We start from the raw sequence: 24,741 nt of genomic DNA, 5'->3' as shown, positions 1-24,741 counted from the left end.
TTGCTTATTCATTTTTAAATGTTTTTACACCTTTAGGGCAAATTCAAAGTGAAAAAAAAGTTCTTTGCTTTCATTTTCTCTCAGACAAATTGACACTGATGACCACATAGATGTCCCCTTAGCCTCACTATCTATCTTTAGTTTAGTGCATGGGGAGGCTTTGTTAGAGGTTTGCACAAAGTCAAAGGAAAAAAAAAAGAACAAAAAAACTCTAAAATGTGGACCTCCAATAGACTCCAATTAATTTAAAAATCTTCCACCCGCACAGATACACATGCCTACATACGCACACACACCCCCACACGCACACACACACACACACCCATCACCAGCCCCAATCAGCCCAGAATAAATCCGCGGCAGATCTAATTACTGTGCCGTCTCCGAAGACCCTGGTCGCCGCAAAGCCAATCTTCAACTCCTTGTTTGAACAGGCTGATGAACTAAGGGACTTGATGGATATCAAGTCATTTTGTTTAATTTATAAATGGATTTCCCCCTAATGCTTAAATTATCATCAGCATGAGAGACAGAGTGAGGGCACAATGAAAAGCATTTGGAAGGTAAAATGTCTTGAACATGTGGTGCAGTGGAAGATGAGGGGATAGATAAATGAAGGAATGGAAGAAACAGGACAAAGAATTCCATGGAGAATTGTGAGCCCTTCCACTTTAGAACAATAAAAGTGTTGCATTACAAAATACAGCACTGAATAAGGAGATATTAGAAAGCAGGCATTGGATGACTTTTTCAAAGTTAGACTAAGGGCAGATGCTGTAGAAATAAGAAAGTAAATCCACCACTGCTGCAGAGTTGAAGTTGTTTAGTGAGTGAAGCAGGTGTGGAGGTGGGATGCACATGGCAAAGTTGTTACGACCTTTCTGGACAAAACTATAGGAGAACACACAATATAACAATCTGTTAATCCACTTATTCTAATCTAAATAGAGAAGCAGGTGGCTTCCTGCTGACAAAAGAAAAAAAAGAAAACAAGGTGCAGAAGTTAGTTAAACTGTAACCTGAACCACCCTCCTCTACTCCTATCAATCACACATCCCATAACATCTGCAGTTTGGTTCACCCTGCAGTTACAACAAGCAACAAAATGGAACTGGAAGGTGTTAAAAAACACTAAAAATGGGGGAAGATACTAAGTCAGCAGAGAAAAGTCAGAGGTCTGCAAGGATTTTAAAATGGTACCAGTATAAAAGACGGTCAACTTTACTTCAGACTCAATATTCTAATTAAAATTAACTAGTCAGGTCAGATCGGGATCAGAAACAATGTCTACAGTCTTGGACCGGGTCAGGTTGGGTTGGATTTTCTAGGTCAAATCTAAACTATATCAGGTATTCTCTGTATTGCCCTACATAGGACTGGAAACTGGTTGATGTGTCCCACCTCTAACCAAGGACTGTCTTCAGCCACTTCCACTCTACCCAATCTCACAACCATCAACAGGACTCAGTGCTAACAGAAAACCAGTGAGCAAACACAATGTGGATAGCTCTAAGCAAATTCCAAAAAAAGGTTGAAATACTGACCAGTTCAAAAGCTTAGATTTAAGTCCTTTTATCAAACAAAATGATTAAATAAATAGCTGTGCATCAATTGTTTTCAGCTTCATTTACTGCTTTTGCTCAGTGAACGCTGACTTACAGTGAATGCTTTCTTACACTGATGTTACTTTCCAGATTATTTTCTTGCTCTGATGCATTATCTGCAACCAATATACAGTCGATCATAGGGCTTTAAATCCAGTCCAGCAGTTTACAGAACAAAATATACATTAATGTTATTACATTAATCTTCGTCACCATTTATCTCCCATAAGCTGTGAATCAGACCCTGAACATTCAGCAAGAACATTTCTAAATAGAATGAATGGACTGAATATAACGGAGGATTATGCTGCATGACAACATTTGGAACTGCTATGTTGCTCAGCAGTAATAGATACATAGCACAATTCTTAAATCTTCTTGTAGAAACATTTTTATTATTTCCTTTACATTTGTTACATTATAACAATGTGTCAATCAAAATATTTAGTAAGATAGCAAGATAAGGAAGAGCTTAAAAGGTGAGCTTAAAAGCTTGTTCTTGAATCTTCTACACCGTGTTCCAAGTTATTATGCAAATTGGATTAAAGTGTCATAAAGTTTAAATTTTTATTGTGCTATTAAATTTATAGATGGTATTGTGTGTTAGGGCTCTTTGAATCACTATAATTAATTTCAGAAAGCTGGGTTGATTAGTTTGTCTGGTGAGCTCAATTAAAGGAAATCTACTTAAGAAGGATGTTCCACATTATTAAGCAAGCCACAGGTTTCAGGCAATATGGGAAAGAGAAAGAATCTCTGCGGACGAAAATCATCAGATAGTTTAGTACCGTATGACAAGATATGAAAACATTAGATATTTAACGAAAACTGAAGTGTTATCGTACTGTGAAGAGATTTGTGGCTGATTCAGCATAAAGATGGGTTTGTACAAATAAAGACATAATGAGGAAAGTTTCTGTTAGACAAATTCATCGAATTAAGAGAGCAGCTGTTAAAATGCCTTTACAAAGCAGCAAACAGTTATTTGAAGCTGCTGGAGCCTCTGGAACCTCAAGGTGGAGGATCCTCCAGAGGCTTGCGGTGCATCAACCTACTATTCGGTCACCACTAACCAGAGCTCACAAGCAGAAACGGTCTCAGTGGGCCCAGCCATACATGAAGATTCATTTTCAAACAGACTTGTTCACTGATGACTGGTGTGCAACTCTGGATGGTCCAGATGGACGCAGCAGTGGATTGGTGGTGGATGGCCACCACATCCCAACATGGCTGTGACGTCAGCAAGCAGGTGGTGGAGTCAAGCTTTGGGCTGAAATCATGGGGAGAGAGAGAGAGAGCTGGTCGGCCCCTTCAGAGTCCATGAAGGTGTGAAAATGACCTCAGCAAAGTATATGGACTTTCTGACTGATCACTTTCTTTCATGGTTCAAAAAGAAGAGCCGTACCTTCTGTAGCAAAATCATCTTCATGCATGACAATGAATGCTGCAAGGAATACCACTGTGTCATTGGCTGCTATGGGCATAAAAGGGGAGAAACTCATGGTGTGGTCACCATCCTCCTCTGACCTCAACCCTATTGAGAACCTTTGGAGTTTCCTCAAGCAGAAGATCTGAGGGTGGAATACAGTTAGTATCAAACCAGCAGCTCTGGGAAGATATTCTGACATCCTGCAAAGATTCAAGCAGAAACTTTCCACAAACTAACAAGTTCAATGGATGCAAGAATTGTGCTGTGATATCAAAGAAGGGATCCTATGTTAACATGTAACTCGGTCTGTTAAGATGTTTCTGATTGACATAGCTTTTGATTTTAGTACATGTGACCACTTAATGCTGCACATTCAAAGAATGACCGTTTGCAGTTCTTTATAATCCATAAAATGTTTAGAAAATCTGCTCTGCATAATAATTTGGAACAGTGCATTTTGAGTTTTTTATTTTTGAAAATAATACTGCTTTCATTCTTTGTTCAGTAAAATTTGATTTATACTGTAATAGTTCATGACTCGAAAATTATACTGACCATCATTTGCATTGACCATTTAGGAAAATCTGAGAAAATATAATTTGCATAATAATTTGGAACACAGTGTATATCTACAATTATTTAAAACAGGCTGGTGTTTCCTCTGGGCCTTAATGACTGACTTTTGCAAAAGTTTTTCTGGCACTAATTGGTTTTCAGTAGAAGTTCAATACGAAGGAGGGCAGAGAAAAGAAGAGAGACATGCAGTAAATGGCCAAAATTTTAAACTGGGACGACTGCATCAAGGAAAGTAGCTTCCATTAATGGTGCACCTGCTCTGGCACTGAGCAGCTGAGCACCTGGCCGGCTTTTACTTTATAGAAGTAGGAAATTATGATTACTGACAATAACTGAGGAAAAAAAACAAAACAACAAGACTCCCACTCTGTTCATACATGATTGATCTGATTCACCCCTTAGGTTCTTTTAACAAAGGGAGCACAAAAATGTCAACATAGGTGAATAGATTATTATCAATATAGATCATAATTGTATTTTTATTAAAATATTTTGTGAGGTTATTTAAAGGAAACCACAGTTCTCTACGGAAGAGGATTAGGGCCACCGAAAAAAAAAAAATTCTGAGTTTAGGACAGAATTTTTTTTTTTTTTCGTTGGCCCTAATCCTCTTCTGTAGTTCTCCATGGATTTGTCTGAAGAAAGTAATTTGTGTGACACTACAAATGTCAGTCAGTTGAGTGAAGTTGCTTCTGAGCTTGAGGTCTCACTTTATCTAAAAAGCAAAGAGAGACCTGGCTTCAAGTCCTGCACCCCTGTCTCAGATCTCCTACCTGGCTCAGGCGTCTCAGAGTGTGATGATGATGACGCTGAGGATGCTCCATCTTCACTGACCACTCCCTGGGACAGAGACATGCCTCTCCCCGGAGGAAGCTTCATGCCAAGCTGCTCTGCCATCTCCACGTGGTCACCAGGGTGGACGTAGTCAAACACACTGCTTCCCGTTAGCTCCACCTGTAAAACAACAAATAATTAAAATGTTGCCATTTGTTCTATTTGTGTAGGACAATGGGCAATCAGCAGTTACTGATTTTAAGGCATGTTTAAGAAAACATTTTGCCCAGATCTGATTTAGAGCTAAATTTTCTCAGCCATGCAGTATATCCAAAATAGACTTTGTTAAGATTTGTGATGGCTGGGAATGCTTCTCTAAAGCAGTCTATATTAGACGTGTATTTCTATGAATCTGAAATGTTTTAAAAGGTAAATATTCTGCTTTTAGCTTCACTGTCAGTCCTTTTTTGCTTGTCTCCTGCAGCTCTGAGAGCAAATGTTAAACATTTGCTTTTCAAAGGCTGCATATATACGAAGCTATGTGGCCTTTAGGAGAAAAAATGTTGTCTACCCTCTATATTAAATGATGCATTTATCTTGAAATCATTTCTTTTTCTTTTTTAACTTTATTAATTTTAGGTCTATTAAGGGCTCAATTTGAAATGTTCATTACTGCACAATGTCTGGAAGTAAATAAATAAATGAAACAAAATGAAAACAAAAATGAGTCCAGTATTAGCCTTACAGTTAACAGAGATGTGAAAACTGGTGTTATCTCCTCTCCCTCATCCCATTTTGTCATCTCTTCCTTTCATCCTCATCTAATCTGCCCCTTTACACTCATGGACAATCAGCTGCGTTTTATCATTTTCATGAAAATTGAATAAATAGTCTTCTTTTCACTATGAAAATTCAGAGTTCCTTCACGCTGAACTCTCTCATTAGTCATGATAGAAGCGGATTTGTCTTTGTTAATTGGGGATGAGGAGAGGGAGCATAAACAAAATGAAGTCTCATTCCATAATCAGCTTCTACACACAGGTGTGTATTCAACATAACAAACCTGCAACACACACACAAGAAGGTGCATGTTCTGGTCACACTTATGGGGTGTAATATCCATGAACCTGCACACACACACGGGAAAACATGGTTTCCAATAATATCCTCTCAGGTTTTATTGGAGGTGTGTTCTGTCATTTGTAGCATATCAAAAAGGTTGTACACATTTATTTCCACGTGTTAATCTGGTTATGTATAATATGTGTGTGTGTGTGTGTGTGTGTGTGTGTGTGTGTGTGTGTGTGTGTGTGTGTGTGTGTGTGTGTGTGTGTGCTTTTTGGGGTGTCCACTGGGACAAAGGGGATTATATGGATGTAATCCTTTTAATAAGAATTACCTTTAAGGCAATTTATTTCCCTCACAAAGTCTCATGTGAAACAGAAAGTAATGATTAAGAAATGATGCTGATAGCTGAACCACATGCGCTCACACAAACCGGAGTTATGTTTACATGTTACACTGCTAATTGGATCAACGTTGTTCCTCCGTTTAAGTGACAAGATGACTTTTCTTATATTAAAACTTGGCTAATCCTCTTAACCAGTGTTGCACATTTTAAATGTTTCAAAAGCACATAAACTGTGCTTTTCATATCTAATTAATAGATAACTCAGTTAAATAGTTATCTATTTAATCGTGGGTATTGTAGTAAACCACTTCAGATTGGGCTAGGTCACCTCACTGCTGCGCTCACAGTGCTGCGCCACAATCCGCTGAGCGCAGTCCGCCATGATGTGAAGTCATACAGCCCATATAGACCTGTAGGTAAGCTGTTACCAAGCTATTACCATGGAAACAAATTCAAATCCTAAATGATTAACCTGTCATCTAAACAACAGTGTTGTGACCAAAGTGGGCAGTAGTTAAACACTTGCGACATCAGCACAATAACTCATCACAGTTTCTTTTCTATCTTTTGTTTTTGGAAAAGCGACACATTTGTCACACTGTGAGCCCTGCGTTTTTCAGTCTTTTGTTTTAATTGCAATATATTTGCAAAGTTGGAGGAAAGGAATGTCAGTCAGCGTATCTGACAATTTACGTCAGTGTTTTTACAAACACTGTACTTAGCATAAAGCCTCTGGAAGAGCTAAGTAGTCAACAGAACAGGCACAATAAATGGCTGACTAATACTTTGAAAGAGTTATACAGTTATCATGGAACTGAAGCTTCTCTGTGATTTACCGTGCTTTAAGAAAACATGCTATTAAAAACTAACTTTACATTGGTGAAAATGATTGTTTTGGTGTTTCTGCACAAGTAGAGACTTGAGCTCACAGCGCCTCCTGCCTATGTGCCACGTCTACAAGATTCTAGCACTACGGGTGCTATGACAGATCTATCTTCCATTTGAATGCACATACTTCAGATTAAATTAATAGATTCAGGGTGCACCCTGAAATAAATTCTCCTGTCTTCTAGCCATGTCTGGTAAACAAAAGGTTTGTTCCATTAACCCAGACAGACAGCTCCAGAAATGATGACAATCAACAATGGCAGCTCGTGTTCCCTGACCGCTTTCCTGTGGTTCCATCCAGTTCGTGTGTTTAATTGAAGTTCACTTGAGACTTTGATGGACAGATGCTCCTTTCGATCACCTGGAAGGATTTATTGAAAATGCCAGCCGTTTTCCCACATGATCTCCACAGAGAACATTCCAGGTGTTTCAATGAAACAAACCATCTGGCACATCAGCTCACAACAGACAGTGGAAACTTCAGACAGCACTGGGAGGAGCAAAGTAACTTTCCTGTGGTCAAATCCATGTCAGACACAAGGTGACTAAGGAACAAGATGTTTTCATCTTTGTTTTTGCTGTTGACCCAGGTCAGCCACCACTGCATTCTCCAAAATACAGGTCAAAGCAGTGATCCTATATCTTGCCTACAAGAACATGACACATCATCAACATGTCTTCAGAAAAACTCTTAGCTTAATTTAATATTTTTCATTTTTCAAAGGGGAAAGAAAGTACAAAACAAATGAGAAAACAACAAATAGATTAAACCTGATTTTCTCAATCTTTAGTCAGAAATTGGAAAAAAGAAAGAAAGAAAAAAACAGAATAGTTTGGGGGCATATCAAATGTTCAGCAAGGGAGAGCTAAAAATTAAATCTTTACCAAACATCGAATCAGATCTCAGTCAATCTTTATTCCTGAAAATACGCCTTCTTGCACCACCAAAACCTCCACAGCCTCCTTGATATATCAACTCTCTGTCCAGGGATCAGCTGTAGCTGCTACAAGTTTGTCGCTATCTGATTTCTTAGATGTGAGTGAGGGACGGCCTGCATCTGGGCACAGTGTGGACATGAGAGGTCCTTTGACAATCTAAAACCAGCTGAATGCCTGTTTCCAGCAGCTATTGGGCGAAGCACTCTGTTCAGGTCGCCAGTCCATCACAGGAGCAAACAGAGACAACGGACAGACCACCATGTATGCACATACTCACACATTAGGGCAGCTTAGAGTAACAAATAAACCTACATCCATAAATTTGGACAGTGGAAGGAAGCTTGAGTATGTGAAAGAGAGCAGACAAACTCCATTCAAGCTGCTTTGTTTTCATCCAACAGCAGCTATGTTAACCTGCTCAGCTCTTTACCTGAACTTTTGAGCAACGTTTTCACTTTAAAATTCCTGCTAACGTCAGAACTGCTTCTGCGGCTGCATAGCTCTATGATTACAGGATCATCTGCAGCCTTAGCAGTGATGCTGTTCCTGGAAAATTCAGAAGCGTATGAAACAATGGCACGCCTCATCATCTGTTCAGGCTCTGGGTTTCTCTTTGCTCAATCCAATAAAACCATTTCACATTAAATATTGCCCATGAAATATTGAAGTTTAATATCTCTACTCTATCCGAGGTCCTTCAGCCTAAAAGTTTCAAAGTTTCGAGTTTCACGCGCACACACCCACAAACACACCCCTGCATACATAAATACACATATAAATACAAATATATTTTGTCAAAATTCATTCTAATTCTTCACAATTTCAATAAAACAACAATTTCCTAATGACTTTCTTTAATAATAGTCACTGCCCAGTCCCTTGTCAAATCAGATCAACCTGCTGCCTGGCAGATGGCAAAGAAAGCATCAACAATTTGACTGTGAAAGCTAAAATTCTGTCCAGAAACACAAGAAGAAGAAAAAATGAAACACATGAAAAATGAAGCGAGGAATTCTCATTAATCACTCTCACTCTGTATCATAGTTTAATTAATGTAAAAACATTTTAAAGCTTAACACACGAGCACAAACCCACATACCTCAAAACAGTGAAAAACCTCTGGGTGACTTTGCAAAGTACTAATCAAATAAATTGATGTTGGCTCGCAGGTTTCAGAATTAATTATAGCATTAAACATTAGCTAAGTGGGGTAATATTCCAAGTTTGATAGTGCATAATTACTCTGCTGTTAATGATTCATGGAACATCGTCCTTTAAAGCAAAGAAATGAGGAGAAACAACGAACAAAAGATGAACTGTGAAAAATCTTCACACAGTAACTTTATGTCCCCAAATACTGAAGATCCCACAGACTTCAGAAAATGTGAAGTAATCTCATTCATCTTTTCAATTACACATCAGCAAATAATCACAAAGTGTTTAGAATGTGCTGCACTCATCACAAAAGGGGTAAAAATTTCACCAAATCAACAAAATTTTCATCTTACAGGAATGCAATAAACTTTAAGGAGGTTTATCATGTAGTATGTATTTTCCAGGTATATAAAGCCATTTTATGACACAATCAAATAACTATGTGACCTTCTGTTGTTATGAAAATCCTGAATATGTCAAACATGACTTAAAAGGAATTTGGTTTCACAATTTGACACCTTGTAATGGGTCTCTGTCTCTTTAAGAAGCTCCTTCTCTGTCACTCTGCCTTCAGCACATCATCACATCGATGCTCCTCATTATGCCGTTCATAAACATTCTTATGGTGTGTTGCACTCAGAGTCTTGATGATAAGCTCAGCAGACACTCAGCTCCACCAGATGTTTGCTAAATGCTGCTGCTGGAGGAGCTGAGAGGCAGAGGGGCTGGACACTGCAGCTCAAAGGAGTTTTTGTAGAAATGGCTTTGTTAGAGTAAGCGTTTGGACACCCCCAAATGGTTGCCATGGGAGATTCAAGGATTTGTCAAACAAGCATCAAAGAATCAAAGAATAACTCCAGGTGTATTTTTGATGAAGGAATAACATTATAACATGACATAAAGCTAAGAAAAAGTCAATTTTACAAAATATTAAAACATAATAAATAATTATTGAAGTAACAATTTCTCACATGATGTATTGAGGGACATCCAACGGGAATTAAATGCACAGTTTCAGTAAATGTCAGTGTCTCTGTGAACAAGCTACAACTATGAGTAACGTGTGTATGAAGATGAAGCTAACCACCTGATGACATCACGGCGGTATCATCGTCATGAATAATAATGAAGCTGTAGAGTCAATAACTGCATGTGTTCACACACACACACACACGCATCCCATATCTAAGACACTTTTCTTGTCAACAGCTCAGAGAATGACAAATGGTCAGTCCATTATGAACTGTGTGTGTGCGTGTGTGTTTGTTTTGGTTTACATAAAGGTGTGTCCACCAAGCTAATACATTTTGATTTATTAGGCAGAACAGAACACAGAACACTCAGACAATCACATCATTGAGCTAAGAAAGCGAGGTGACAAGAGAGGGGAAATCTGCACATTAAGTCACTCAGGAAGGACAGAGCTGTTTATCTCTTCTGCTGTTTTAGACCACATTTTATTCTAATCAGTGGCAAAAATATGCAAGAATGCAACAGGTGTGTGTCTATCAAAACAGCCCTTTCATTGAGACAGGGGAGCACCCACTTCCAGTCCTGGAGAAATACTATTTCTCAACCTTTAGATGAAACCCTTCATTAACCTGAATCACATGCTTCAATTCCCTCATCAACATGTAATAGAGAAGCCTGGTAATGAGCTACTGGTTTGATTCAGGTGTGTTGGAGAAGGGATGCATCTAAAAGTTGCAGGCTGGTAGCTCTCCAGGACCGGATTCTGGCAACCCTGCAGAAAACCATGTGAGCAGAAGAAGAGAAAATGACTTGGATTCACACAGTTTTACAGAAAGTAACTAAGTTAGATTACATGTCACTTAATTAGTTACTTACAGCAGCTGCTGACAGCAGCAATAATATTCAATAATATTCTCATTTGTTGAATGGATTTGTATCTCAAAATATTTTCACATGCAAAAACAGCCCAGTCAAAGTCCAAGCCTATGTCGAAATGAGAATCTGTGGCAATATATGACAAATGATGGTTAAAGCAGAAGAGTTGACATAAATTTTATTCTGTTCAAAACTGGTAGACATCTCCTAGAGACTTGTAGATGTAACTGCAGTGACAGGTGTTCTACTAAGTATTAGATCAGGGGAAATGAATATCACTGCATGACACAGAGAGGATTTATGAATATTTTGGAAACCATGAATCATTTTCATCCAGGTTTGTAGCCAGAAAACATTATAATGTGGGCTAGAAAGGGGCACGAATACTTTGGAAGACTGTGCAGACAACAGAAGAAATTTCTTTGCAGGAAAGATGAATATAAAAAGTAAAGCTGTGCAGTGTGGAGGCCAGGCTGAGCAGTTCCACACATCATGATTCAAAATGGTTATATCAGTCAGCTTTCTAGTTTTATTTACATAAATTGTTTCTAGATTCTTTATGATATCTCTCTTCAGCAGTGGCATGTTACTTGTTGTCTCTGTATAGCCAGCGATAACAGTTTTTTCTGTCTTTTTTTAGCCGACTTGAACAACAAAATATTGAACTTTGTGTGCATCTGTAATGGAATAAACAAACTTTTTCAAAGCTGTAATAAATCACTCCGCACTGAGGAGCCTGTGAGTATCTGTTTGTGTGCTTTGTGTGGTTTAAACCCCCGGAGAGGGAAGAGGTAAGAGATCCTTCACCAAGATCAATACACACTCACACATCCTTTGCCTCCATGTCCCAAAGCACTAAAGCTTGTTCAACTTGATGATTTGTTAAAGCAAAAGCAACAGACACAGATGTTAATACAACATTCACTCTGTCTCCACTTCACCCCCCATAACCATGAAACGGTATTTGGTGCCTTGGGGTCTTTAAGGAATCATGTGATAACATTTACTACCCACAAGTTCTGTACAGTGTTTGATACACCAAGGACCTTTCAAGATTTCCTACTAACCAGAAGTGGAGAAGTCTATAATGTTCACCTGACATGTGAGACACAACATGGAAAAACTATCCATTTTAAATAATTAATAAGCATTGCATTGCATGGAATAAGAATTTGATACACTAGAGCAACAGAATGTAATGTTTGGTGCAGAAACCTTTGTGTCCAGTTCCAGAGTTTCCTGTAGGTCTTCACCACATTTGCTCACATTGCGGCAGAGTTTTGGTCCTCTCCTCCATACAGATCTTCTCCAGATCGTTCAGGTTTTAGGGCTGTTGCTGGGCAATAATGATTTTCTGCTGGGCTCAGATCAAGGAACTGGCTAGATCAATCTGGGACCTTGAAATGCTTCCTACGGAGCCACTTCTTAGTTCCCCTGGCTGTGGGTTTGGAGCCATTGTCACGCTAGTAGACCCAGTTACGACTCATCTCCACTGGTTTCACTGAGGGAAGGCCCAAAATCTGATGACACATGGTCCGACCATCCTGTCCTCAATACCATCCAGTCCTTTTGCACCTTCATGTTTCACAGATGGGGTGGAGTTCTTGGGATTAAACTCATCCTTCTTCTTCCAAACACGGCAATGTGAAGATGAAACCAAAATGTTCTGTTTTGGACTCATCTGAAAACCTAATCTTTTCCCATGTCTCCTCTGCATCATCCAGATGGATGACTGGTAAACTGCAGATGGGCCCAGAGACGCCTGGCCTGGAGGTTGAACAATTTTGTCTAATACATATGTGTCAGTTAGAGCCTGAAGGAGTCAAAAACCCAACCTCTAGCAGTAAAAGCAAAAATCTCAAAACTGTTTAGTGTTGGTTCCTCAGAAATTGCAGATCATACTCAGAAAAAAAAATTACTGCTGGTGTAATTCCATCCATCCATGTCACACTGACGTAAAAAGATGCATGCCATAAATTAGACAACCTGCTGATTTGTTTGCCTGCATTTCTTTCAGATTGTGTCTATTTTATGACTTTGAGCTCTTTTCCTGGTTTCAGCCGTATATTCTCCTTTCCCCATCCACCCCACTAAATCCACTGTGAAGACCCAGAAATCTCTCTTGTATTCTGCCTAAAGCTCACAACAATGGTGGTCTTTCAACATTAGAGCGAGAGCCTCAGACACTGATAAGCTTAGTGTTGTGTGTCCAAACATCAGGGCCAATCCCTGCTTCCCAGTGCATTATGGGACTCTGATAAGAACACAATGGAGGGGCACTTTTATCATGTTTCTCATGCTAATACATCTACTGCTGCCTCCCTTCTTTCTGAGGAGATTTCATTTGTTTGGTGTGTTAATGACCTGTACAGAGCTTTAGTTGGTGTGTGTATGTGTTCTAAAGGCTGAATCTTATTCATCCAGCAGAGAGGTCCTTAGGGCAAAATATAGGAACACACACACACACACACACCCACCCACGCCTGCACACGTGCATTAAATAAGTCCAACTCTGAAAATCAGTTTGACATTTTGCAAAAGCTTCTTGGCTCTTGCAGTGATTCAGAACAGGAACAAATACACACCAGACCTTTTATTGGTGATGTTTCCAACCCAATCCAAGCGCTGTTCTCTGGTTACCTGAGCTCAGGTCATGGACTAACAAGTCCAGGAGGGAACTCAGACATCTCGTTCCCAGAAACACACATCACAGTTCACTTCTTTTACAGAACAGAAGCAGAACATTTTCAGTCCAGCTCAGAAACGTTCCACATTTACAGATTTTGGTGCAGCTGTTCTCTCTCAGAGAATCATGTTCAGGTCATAGGCACGCAGAGTTACCTTTTTCAATCAAGACAAATGCAATGAATACATAATTAAATATACATTTACACACACACATATACGTAAATATTTGTAGAGCAATTTGAAAGATTATTTGCACAAATACATTTTAAACACACAATAACCTCACCATTTTGTTGGTGAGATGAACTTGAGAAAAACATTGGGCATTGTTTTTCGAGAACCTGATCGTAGAGCAAAGGCATTTTGATACTGATGCAGACTGATCTGTGATGTGAAAACAGATACAGCTGCAAATGAACTAAACCACGTGGGAGTCTATTAAAAAAAATCAATCCATGATTATGATCTATGAGATTAGACTGAACAGTCACAATCGGTTGGGTGTTTTTATCCTGAAATATCTCCAGTCCCTTTGACTGTCAGGTTGCTGACAGAACCAATGCCGCTGAAGGAGAGCAGAGCCTGAGTAGACAGAGATCCAACAAGATCTATGACCAGATTACTTGATTTGAAGAACTCCATGGTGTACAGCCCATATTTATTTTACTAACAGGCGAAAGGGTTAATTCTGCATCCCTTTAAAAAAAAAATCAAAAATCAAAAACAAAAAATAAAATTACAGGTAGGAAAAGATTTCAGATTAAAAAAGATTTAGTGATGGAAACCACCAGTGAACCTTCCAGGACATAAACGCAATCCAGGAGTAGTTGGTTTGTGACTGCACTGTGGGTGGGGAAAAGGTTCTGAAAAACTTGTGTAATTTTGTCAAACTCCTTGTGACTGAAACATTTTGTTTGATTTTCAAGAAAATGTGGAGCAACTCATCTAAATTCTCATTGAAAAACTGTCCACCATTTTCCCCTGCTGGCTGCAGCTGGTAGCATCAGCTAAAACAATTCAGTAAGTAGAAGATGCTGACCTACACCAGCGGGATTCAGGATTCTGAAATCCTTTTTAAAACATGGCAGACTGTCACAGTGCAAGAAGCTGCTGCAATGTCTGACTAGTGACCATCTGAGTAAACAGAACCCCCCCCACCAAAAAAACAAGAGAGACAAATCTTGTTGCCTGTAATGGACTGCAGAGAAATCAATGTTAATCCAACAGCAGACATATCACTACAAAACACAAGACTGTTAAATCTAACAATGCAGCAGATGGACGATGAGTGAGGATCCACACAACAGAAGGAATCCAAACATCATCAGCATCAAAGATGGGGTATTTTGTTACGAACAAATCAGCTGGAAGAATGTGTGTGTGTGTGTGTGTGTGTTTGTGTGTTGAGATTAATGTGCCTTTGTCTAAATTAGATTTAAAATTCTTGAAATCTTTTATGGGGGAATCTGTCTGTTGTTCCAACACTGATGCTATTTTCTGTCGGTCACAAGGCGTGTGTGTGTGTGTGGGTGTGTGTGTGTGTGGCAATTAATTGAGCAGCAATTGGACTGTGTCGCTGCAGCCCTCCCTTTGTAAGCCCCTACAGAGCTTTAAATGCAGACAAACACACACAGACCAAAGGCAAACACACATGCACACAAACGTTACAATACATAAAACTCAGAGCCATTTCTCAATGCAGTCTCATAGACACACACACGCATACACATGCAGAGCGGTGTTCCCTCAGGATCTCCACATTCAGCTGTGGTGACCTTGACAAGAACAAAACAAACTGCTGTTGCTCTCTTCTTCCCATCTCTCTCTTTCTCTGCCTAAGTGTATCTGCGGCTCTGTTGCTCCTCCTCTCTCTCATTTTACACTCTATACATCGTTTTCATACTTTGTTTGTCCTCCACAGGTCGTAATCATACTTAAAAGTATGAATGTGATCTAAGCAGATCTGGTGGATTCCTCACCAAATCACTCATCAGGTTTCTGCTCCATTGGTCCAACTCTCCCCAAACCAACAGGTCCTGCTCAATCAGGAGCAGAGAATACACTCCACAGATGACAAAATGGCCACAGTTGGACATGGGAATTCACATGGTGGTTACATTAGAGTGAACCTTCCTCTCTTTAAATGTCTAACAACAAATGAGTTACAACAATGAGCTAAAGACAAGCCGCCCTTATAAAAGGAAACTACATTACCTACTTCACAGCAGTGAGTTATGGACTCCACACACATGGAGTTCTCGGTGACAGCAGACAACAACAAAATTTGAAAATGTTTCCACTTTCTTGTATTGCATTGCTGGCCTGCATCTGCACATCTACGTATGCAAGCTCAAAGTTTCACATGTATAAATTACGTCAGTCGCTCGGCAGAATGAGGACAAGTGACTGTCGCCCCATCAGACCACTTCTATAGGAAATATTATGACTTCCATTAAACTCTCCTGAATATAAAAACCTGGAAAACTGAGAATCTTCAGATATGTTTGGTTTGAGACAATAAAAAATTTTGTTCAACATTTTTTGTAAACGTGAAATCGTGTGTTTGTTACGGTCCAGTCCCGCCTGGCTGGTTTTGAATGCAAAAAAATCAAAGGTTACAATATTTTCACATGGGAAGCAGCTTCCACCTGTCCTCCCCAACTAGTTAACTGTTCAAAGGGCTGATACTGAAGTTGCCAGTTGCTACGTATATTTAGGTATTCTAATTAATGACAATCTATCCATAAATCTCATACTGTGACAAACTGATTTCTAACTAACACCTAAAATGAGATTCTTTTTCAAAAAACAAAGGGTTTCTCACATCAAGTCAGAAGGAACCTGATTACTTCAATCATTCTGGTTCAATTATTCTGATTATAGAAATCTGCTATTTATTAACTCTTCAGCCCAGCATTTGGAAAGCTTGGATGTTGCACATCATTGTGTCCTGTGTTTCATGACTAACTGTGGCTCTTTGAATACATACATTGTGTGCTACGGCAAAATGTCCCTCAGACTTTCTCACTTGCTGGTTTTTATCTGTAAATGCATCTTTTTGCATCTTCCTACATGTTGATGTTCACTTTTGTGAACAACTTTATAGCTTTACAGCCATTATAGCTTGTGTTCTCGGAACATCATTTTGCAGCAGGTCCCAAAGGTCAGAACTGAGCTGTGTAAAAAGCTTTTAAATTTTATGCCTCTGCCACCTGGAATAATATGCAGATAGATTTAACGTTATCATCTCATGGTTATTCCACGAGTATTGGTTCCTGTGTTAAAACATCAGTATTGTTGTTTCTGAATGAATATGAGCATGTTTTCTTTCATTATTTGAGGTCTGACAGCACTGTATTTTTTATTATTTTGTCAATTTCTCATATTCTGCAAATGAATGTTTAAATTTTTAATAAATTTTTGCTTGCTTCATTTTACTCAAACATGTACTTATGAAAAGTAAAATCAGATAACTCATTAATTTGCAGTGGTCTCTTAATTTTTTCCAGAGCTATATACACTGCTCAAAAAAATAAAGGGAACACTCAAATAACACATCCTAGATCTGAATGAAAGAAATATTCTCATTGAATACTTTGTTCTGTACAAAGTTCCATTTGCACAACAGCAGGTGTAATTGATTGTCAATCAGTGTTGCTTCCTAAGTGGACAGTTTGATTTCACAGAAGTTTGATTTACTTGGAGTCATATTGTGTTGTTTAAGTGTTCCCTTTATTTTTTTGAGCAGTATATCATGGACCAAAAGTTTGGACACACCTTCTAATTCAATGGGTTTTCTTTATTTTCATGACTATTTATAAGGCAATAAATCCCACTTATTAACCTGACAGGGCAGGTTGACCTATGAAGTGAAAACCATTTCAGGTGACGACCTCTTGAAGCTCATCAAGAAAATGCAGAGTGTGTGCAAAGCAGTAATCACAGCAAAAGGTTGCTACTTTGAAGAAACTAGAATATAAGGGCTATTTTCAGTTGTTTTACACTTTTTTGTTTAGTTCATATTTCCACATGTGTTATTCATAGTTTTGATGCCTTCAGTGTGAATCTACAATATTAATAGTCATGAAAATAAAGGAAATTCATTGAATTAAAAGGTGTGTCCAAACGTTTGGTCTGTACTGTACATATATATATATATATATAAGCATGTAGCACTACTGCCATAATCCTAAGAAATGACACTCCTGGGTTGACTGCTACAGCAGCCAGTAGCTTGTCATCTAGTATTGCACCTTGGTATTTTAGTTTCCCAAGCTACATTTCCTTCAATTATTTTATAAACGAATTCATAAATAAGCAACTTTTCCATGAATAACTTACATTCAGTTACATTCCACAGTGAAATCTCAAAATAGGCAGCAATCCTCTGTTGTACTTTTCACCACTTTAGTAAAAGCACGTTTGTTGAGATCAAAGCAGTTCCTGGACCAGTTCTCAAGGACTAATCTGCTATTGTGTCTCACCTTCACACAGAGACGCTGGATGACACACACGCACACGGCCACACGCACATACAGACAGCATGAGATACCAAACGTGCACATGGACAAACACCTGCAGAAGCATGCAAACAAGACAAAAGACATGCATGCCTGTTACAAAGTGTTTGAGGACACACACACACATGCACACCCACACCTCAGCCAACACGCAAACAGAGCAGTGAGTTCTCTGTCAGCACAGTAGAGTGAAGTCTCAGTGCAGTGACTCATGTGTTAGTAGGTTTTAATATTGCCAACCACTTAGGGAACCCCAAAACTCAACATGAAATGGAAAAGCACACACACACACACACCCCCACACACCCACACACACACAAAGCAAAAAAAAAATCACTAGAATGTTAACAGTGCCAATTTTGTGGAGTGAGACTAGGAATGAATGACGTAGCAGAATTTACATGGTTGTCTTGGTACAGATGAAACATGACTGTGTTTTCTTCTCTCTAATCTGAAAAGTTAATAAGTTTTTTTTGTTGATTCTGACTTAAAATATTTAGAGCTTCATTTACCAGAATATTTAGACTAAACTTCAATCATTACTTTTAAATGGACTTTTGCATATAAACCAAACATATTATATTCCACAAATACAAACCAGTCATACTAAGGTTGGCTTAAAAAATGGAATTACTTGTAATAATTCATTTACAAGCTTACAATCCTATGTAATTTAACTTCTGTCATTGATGCACTATTCCTGTGGAGTTAACATTAAATTGTGTTTATGACACTGTATGTAACATTTGAAATGCAATAATTAATAAAACACTTTACTAACTCTCCAACTGCAGTGCTCCACAGCCCATGATGTCAAAAGCAGCCATCACTTCCTAATGACAAGTCAAACCTCTGCGACAGGAGCTTCTCTGACAGATACCCCACAGCAGCTTCAAAAGACTGGAGTGGCAGCTTCCATCAGCTTTCAACTGCATCTTATTATGTTAAAGTTGACTATTAGATAGGAGTTTAGAGAACATGAGCAATACTGTATATCGGGTTATACTCTGAGAACAATCTGTGGCTTTGAATCTGCTGCCTGACGGAGATGCTTTGCTATCTGAAATGACTGTTTGTTTTCAATTTCACATTCCATCTGATTTCCTTAGGACTGGGGAACACAGAGGTTATTACCAACAAAGACAGGCATGCCGGGGCTGAGAGTGTGTGTGTCACATCAAAGAAATTAGATTTGAGTTTGCCTGGAATACAGCTTGTATGGAGACTTGTATACTAGGTGGAATGACCTCTATGTGTGCTCTATCTATCTATCTATCTATCTATCTATCTATCTATCTATCTATCTATCTATCTATCTATCTATCTATCTATCTATCTATCTATCTATCTATCTATCTATCTATCTATCTATCTATCTATCTATCTATCTATCTATCTATCTATCTATCTATCTATCTATCTATCTATCTATCTATCTATCTATCTATTTTATTTTTTTTTTTTTTCCAGCCAGCTCTGGAAAATATTAAGACACCACTGCACTGAACTCCATTGAAAACTTCATGGTTATTCCACCAAAAATTGATTTCTGAACTCTTCCTAAGTTAAAGCATTAGTGTTGTTGTTTCTAAATGAATATGAACTTGTTTTCTTTGCATTATTTGAGTCTGAAAGCACTGCATTTTTTTTCTTATTTTGACCATTCCCCATTCTCTGCAAATAATTGCTTGGAATTTCAAAGACATATTGTCAGTACAGTAGAACACAAGAACAATATTCATTTCACTCAAACATATACCCACAACGATTAAAATCAGAGAGCATATAATCTGTGTATTTGTGTATAGGCATGTGGGCGTGTGGGGGTGTGTGTGTGCGTGAAGACACATCCACGAAATCCAGTCTCTACAGTACTGTACTGGTTCAAAAAGGTTTTTTTTTTTTTTTTACCCCTCCAGGGGGTCTTTTTGTGGGCTCTAGTGTCCCTTATATGATAGTAGGCTGACAGGAAACGGGGAAGGAGAGGAGGGACGACATGCGGCAAATGTCGTTGGGTCCGGGAGTTGAACCCGCGATGGCCGCGTCGAGGACTCAAGGCCTCCAAATACGGGTCGCGCCAACCGCTACGCCACCACGGAACGCCCCAGGGTTCAAAAAGGTTTCAATCAAAATACTATCTATCTAAAAAAAAATAAGGCCAGATAAATTCACTTATTTGTGCCAGTGACAGATTTGTAAATACTTTGATTCCTAAAGTGAGGGCATGTACATTATAGATGAGACACCAAGAGTAGAGTGAAGCCAGTTCTTGGACTGACAGTCCAAACCATGAACGAAGGTCTTCAAATGTAGACGTTGCCTCAGCCACACATTGCCAGCACTTGACAGTGTTACAGAGATTGTAGGTTTCCCTGAGGCCATGTGTTTGTGTTGTACAATTGATCCATATCTATGGTTTACAGTGGTTACAGTGACCAAGTGTTGGAACCAGTAGGCACAGAAGGGGCACTCAAACATCCCATGTCTTCTTGCCCCATGTTATAAAGAGTATATGCCAAAATATGAGAAGCAGCAGAATATGGTCGTCCATCATGCTTCCCGGTATGACGAAAAGCCAAACTGTGAACCAATTCAAGCTGTCAGGTGGTGGTAATCCTCTGTAACGTGTCCACCAGGAATCCTGTACGACTGCTGACCTTCACTTTTCATTCTTGAGTGCTCTGTGTGTAACACCGTCACTTCACTTATGATGTCACCATTTATGCCCTCCGGTGTCTTGTGGTAGACATGCCAGCTCACTGACGAGAATATTTTATGACTTAAATATCAACATTTATTGCCAAAGAAAGCAGAAATTGATGGAACAAAGGTGGCTGGAGTTTTGACCTCTGCAGAAGGGCGGGGCCTCTGCAGATAAACACACTAAAGCACACATCCAGTAAGGCTGAAGTCATGATTAAGAGCGAATGCTGTTTGAATGAATCTATTCGCTGTTTATTGAGTATGGTGTGTGTATGTGTGAGTGTTTATGTCCAAACTAAAAGCAGATTCACAGTGTTTGACACCGAGTGTGTGTTGTGTTACTTCGCTTGTTGATTTTGTGAGTTATCTTCTTTGTGCATGTGAAATTGTGTGTGAGTGCATGTGGGGGTGTGTGCGTAGGGGTGTGTGTGAGTATGTGTGTGTTTCCCTATCAGTTAGACAAGTCATTATTCTTGGCTGACAGCGCTCAGCTCTCGCTTCTCTGCCAGGTAATGAATTCTCCTTCAGATAAAGCGAATAAAAAAAAATCATCTTTAATTTCTCCGCCTTTCCGTTGTGTAAACTCTGATTTTTTTTTCCGCCTCGGTGCCAGGGTTTGCCGCTGTACTGCTCCCTGCCTGCCATGGGCATGAGACAAGCAGTGAGAGATGATGATGGCAAAGCAGATGTTTGGATGTGGATGAAAGAACCACTGCAAAATATGATGGATAAACGGTTGAAGCTGTGAGAGTGTGCACAGAAACGCACATGCAGACCTAACATAAAGATGAGGAACAGCAAGATGGGCAGACAAAGATACACATTTAATACCTCAGCTCTGTATTGGATAATTAACTCTTCACTAGTTCAATTAATATGTTATTATTAAAACAAAATTACTGTTTCTGGTTAGTATAAAACCTGCTATATGTCTGCAGCAACAACTCACATCAAGTAGTATCAAAAAGAGGTAATTAGTTTTTCATGTCACTATTGAGGAATTTTGGCTCCCTCCTCATTGCAGATTTGAGTTCAGCCACATCAGAGGGATTCTGGGAGCAGCCTGCCTGTTTGAGGTCATCCCACAATGTTTCAATCAAATTTAAGATTTTCTCTTCAGCTAGGCTACTCTAAAACCTTCACATTGTCTATCTTTTTAAATGCACAGTATTTTTTTTGCACTGTATATTATTATTTTCCCGTTTACATTTTCTCAACATATTTTGATCTTTTGACTGAACATATGTAGTTTGATGTTGCTGTTGCACCTGAATTTCCCCAGTGGGGGACAATAAATATCTATTAAATCAATTCTGTGTTGATTGACATGAAAAGGCTGAGATTCTGGGGAGGAGAGGAGAGCGTGAGGGAAGAAACGTGACCAGGAGTGGACTGGCTTTGACACTACCATCCATAGGGTAGTAAGCACTGTCCTCCAAGTTCCCAATTTGGTCGACATGCTAAGAGGTACAGCAACACCAGTTTGGTAGGAAGAGGGGAGCAGAGTGCATGGAGAGCTGGAGGGCGAGGGGCCAAAGGACTGGGTTGGGCTTGGAACCTGTTGATTGCTGCTTGTAGTTCTACGTTTTATTTTTTGCATTTTCAGTTATTCTGAGTTTGACTTGCTTTGGATCATTGACCAACTACCAAAATCAAAAAGTGAAACCCAACTTTGCCTGAATTTAAGGTCACAAACAGTTGGACATTCTCCCTCAAGGTTTCCTGCTAGGAAATAGAATTCATGGTTCATTCAGTTCCTCTAACCCGTCCAGCTCCAGAACTGGCCATTACGATACAACCGCTGTGTTTGACAGCCGGCAAGGTGTGGCTTTCTGAAATGCTGTTAATTCTAAATGTAAAGGTATACATATCTTCCTAAAAGCTCAGCTTTTCTCTTGTCAGTGCATAGATTGTTTTTTTCTTTTTTGGCAGGGGGGTGTCATCAAGATTTTTTTGGCAAAAATGAGATGTGCCTTTGTTTTGTTTTTAATCAGCCATGGTTTGGCCTTGGCGCTCTCCCATGGAGGCAGTTTTTGCCAATATCCTATTGTAGAGCCCTGAAATGAGGCCTGTAGTGCTTTGCATGTTGTTCTCAATGAGCTTTTGGAGTAATGTTGGTTGGCAGGCTGTTCCTGGGAAGAGCCATGACTTTTCCTAGTGTCCTCTATTTCTGGATAAATTGTGTGATTTTTTAGATGACATCATGATGTCGGAAATGTATCTCAGTGATGTCTTGACTCTCGCGTTAATAAGAAGACAGTTATTATTTCTTATGAAAAAACATAACTAGCTTCTCTAGGTGGGTTTGGATAGCTTTATTTGCACAACAAATAAAACCAACATGCATGATCTTGGTTATTAAAATTATTTTGATAACTTTGACAAAAAAGAAAGTGAAAATGGCTTCATAGCACTGTCAGGATTTAGAATGGAACAAGTTTATGAGATGCCCATTCTCTGACTCCTTAATTTGATGATAAATTAAATCTACAATCACACACACTCTCAATAACCTTCCTTCCACATCACCAATAAGGCAGTAAGCTGTTAATGTACACCTTAGCTGTCACACAACTCATAAAGGCAGTGGCCTGCTCCCTGATGTGTGCTCCGATTGTTTTATGCTCCATCTGCTCCAAATCCCTAATCTGCCATTAGAGCCAAACTACACAGAAGCGCTGTGGGTGCAGAGACAGGTCAAAAAGAACATTGAGCAGCAGCGGGGTGACACCAGTTCATTACCTGCATTAATGAGAACAATCAACAAAAAAGTGATCAGTGATAATACACAGCTACATGTGCTACTCAAAACACAGTGGAAATAAATTCCCTTATTTCTTTCAGATCATGGGTGTGACCAACACCTGCAAAAGAAAAAAGGTCTTTTTGCACTCTTCATCTTTATCTAAATTTAAATCATGCTAAATCATTCTTCTACATATAGAACGTTGCCCATCCTGCACCTTGATATTTTGCAGTTTCAGAGTGCTCTATCTGTCCATTTAGCCTGGCATGTAAGTTTTTGTTCAGAAAGGCTAAAATTATCCATTAGTTTTGCATCTTTAATGTGACACAGACTGCACATAAAATCCATGAATGACATTTATTTGAGAAAAACATCTAAAATATAAAAAAGCTACAAATTAATGTTTTACATAATAAAAAAAACTGAGTGACCTCTAAGTTGGGTTTCCACAACTTTCTAAAAATAATTTAGCAACAAAAAGGAGCTTTTCGATGTAACAAATGCTACAAACAGAGCAGGCATCAAGATTACAATTGTTGAGCCTTTCTTAAATTAAGCTTCAGGGAATTGTTGATTATAATTCAACAATGGATGGACCAGCGCAGGCTACAGACTCAACTAATAAAGACTGGAGTAGAACCTCTAATGAACAAGTTGAGGATTGTGTCTTTCCAATTAAAGAAGTCACGTCATTTAATGTAACTGGAACAAAAAAAGCTAATGTTTCAGAACCCTGGGGCTAACTCTCAAAGGTAGGGGAGATTGGGGAAACATTAGATCTCAGATCCATTTGAAAAAAACAAAAAACAAAAACAAACTGGAAAGGCAAGATACACACAATAATTGAATAAGTAATGTAACAGCAACCGAACTAAAGCTGAACATTCCTCCAGAATTGATAAAAACACAAGACAGGAAGTGATGAGGGAAAATGCCAACAAGCTGAAAGCAACATTGACAGCAATTTCCAGCAAGTATTGACTGCATTCTCTGTATTTCTTGAATAAAGAGTACAATTGCATAACAGGGTTATTTTCTTTCAAAGAAAACATCTAGGCCTGTTAAAATCTACAAAAACCTTTCATTAGAATGTATCAGCTCAAAGTCGACCTTTTCAGTCACAATTTCAAAAGGTCAGTTTGGCACAAAATACACCCTGAAAATCACATAAGCAAATATATTAGGGTTGGGACTTCAGTGCAGTGTTTTTGATTACTTAATTACATAGATTTTAATGCATTAAAGATGTTAACACAATTAATCATTTTTTTTCTATTCTACATACAGAAGTCTCAAAATGGAACCTTTCAAATGACATCAGCGATGAATGACAAAGCTGCTTCCCTTGGAAAACCAATGAGATGCAGCAATAGAATAATGTTGTGTTCAAGTTGCACTAAATGTAGGTAGCCTATCAGCAAAGCCATTCAAGCCTATAATAGCATCTCAATGCTAAACAT

General features: G+C 38.9%; 1 protein-coding gene across 4 annotated transcripts in view; it reads right to left on the bottom strand.

Annotated features, from left to right (window-relative positions):
- Positions 1-24,741, bottom strand: part of npas3 (neuronal PAS domain protein 3) — a 268,530-nt gene that overhangs the window by 45,950 nt on the left and 197,839 nt on the right. For all 4 annotated transcript variants that reach the window (XM_023352222.1, XM_023352224.1, XM_023352225.1 and 1 more), the window contains one exon: positions 4,383-4,563. In XM_023352222.1, coding sequence (XP_023207990.1) covers positions 4,383-4,563 — 181 coding nt within the window. The remainder of the gene's footprint in view (positions 1-4,382; positions 4,564-24,741) is intronic.

Source organism: Xiphophorus maculatus, chromosome 19, assembly GCF_002775205.1.
Source record: "Xiphophorus maculatus strain JP 163 A chromosome 19, X_maculatus-5.0-male, whole genome shotgun sequence".
In the NCBI taxonomy this organism is placed as follows: Eukaryota; Metazoa; Chordata; class Actinopteri; order Cyprinodontiformes; family Poeciliidae; genus Xiphophorus; species Xiphophorus maculatus.
The sequence above is the reverse complement of the archived record's forward strand: the minus strand, read 5'-3'. Positions and strand labels throughout refer to the sequence as shown.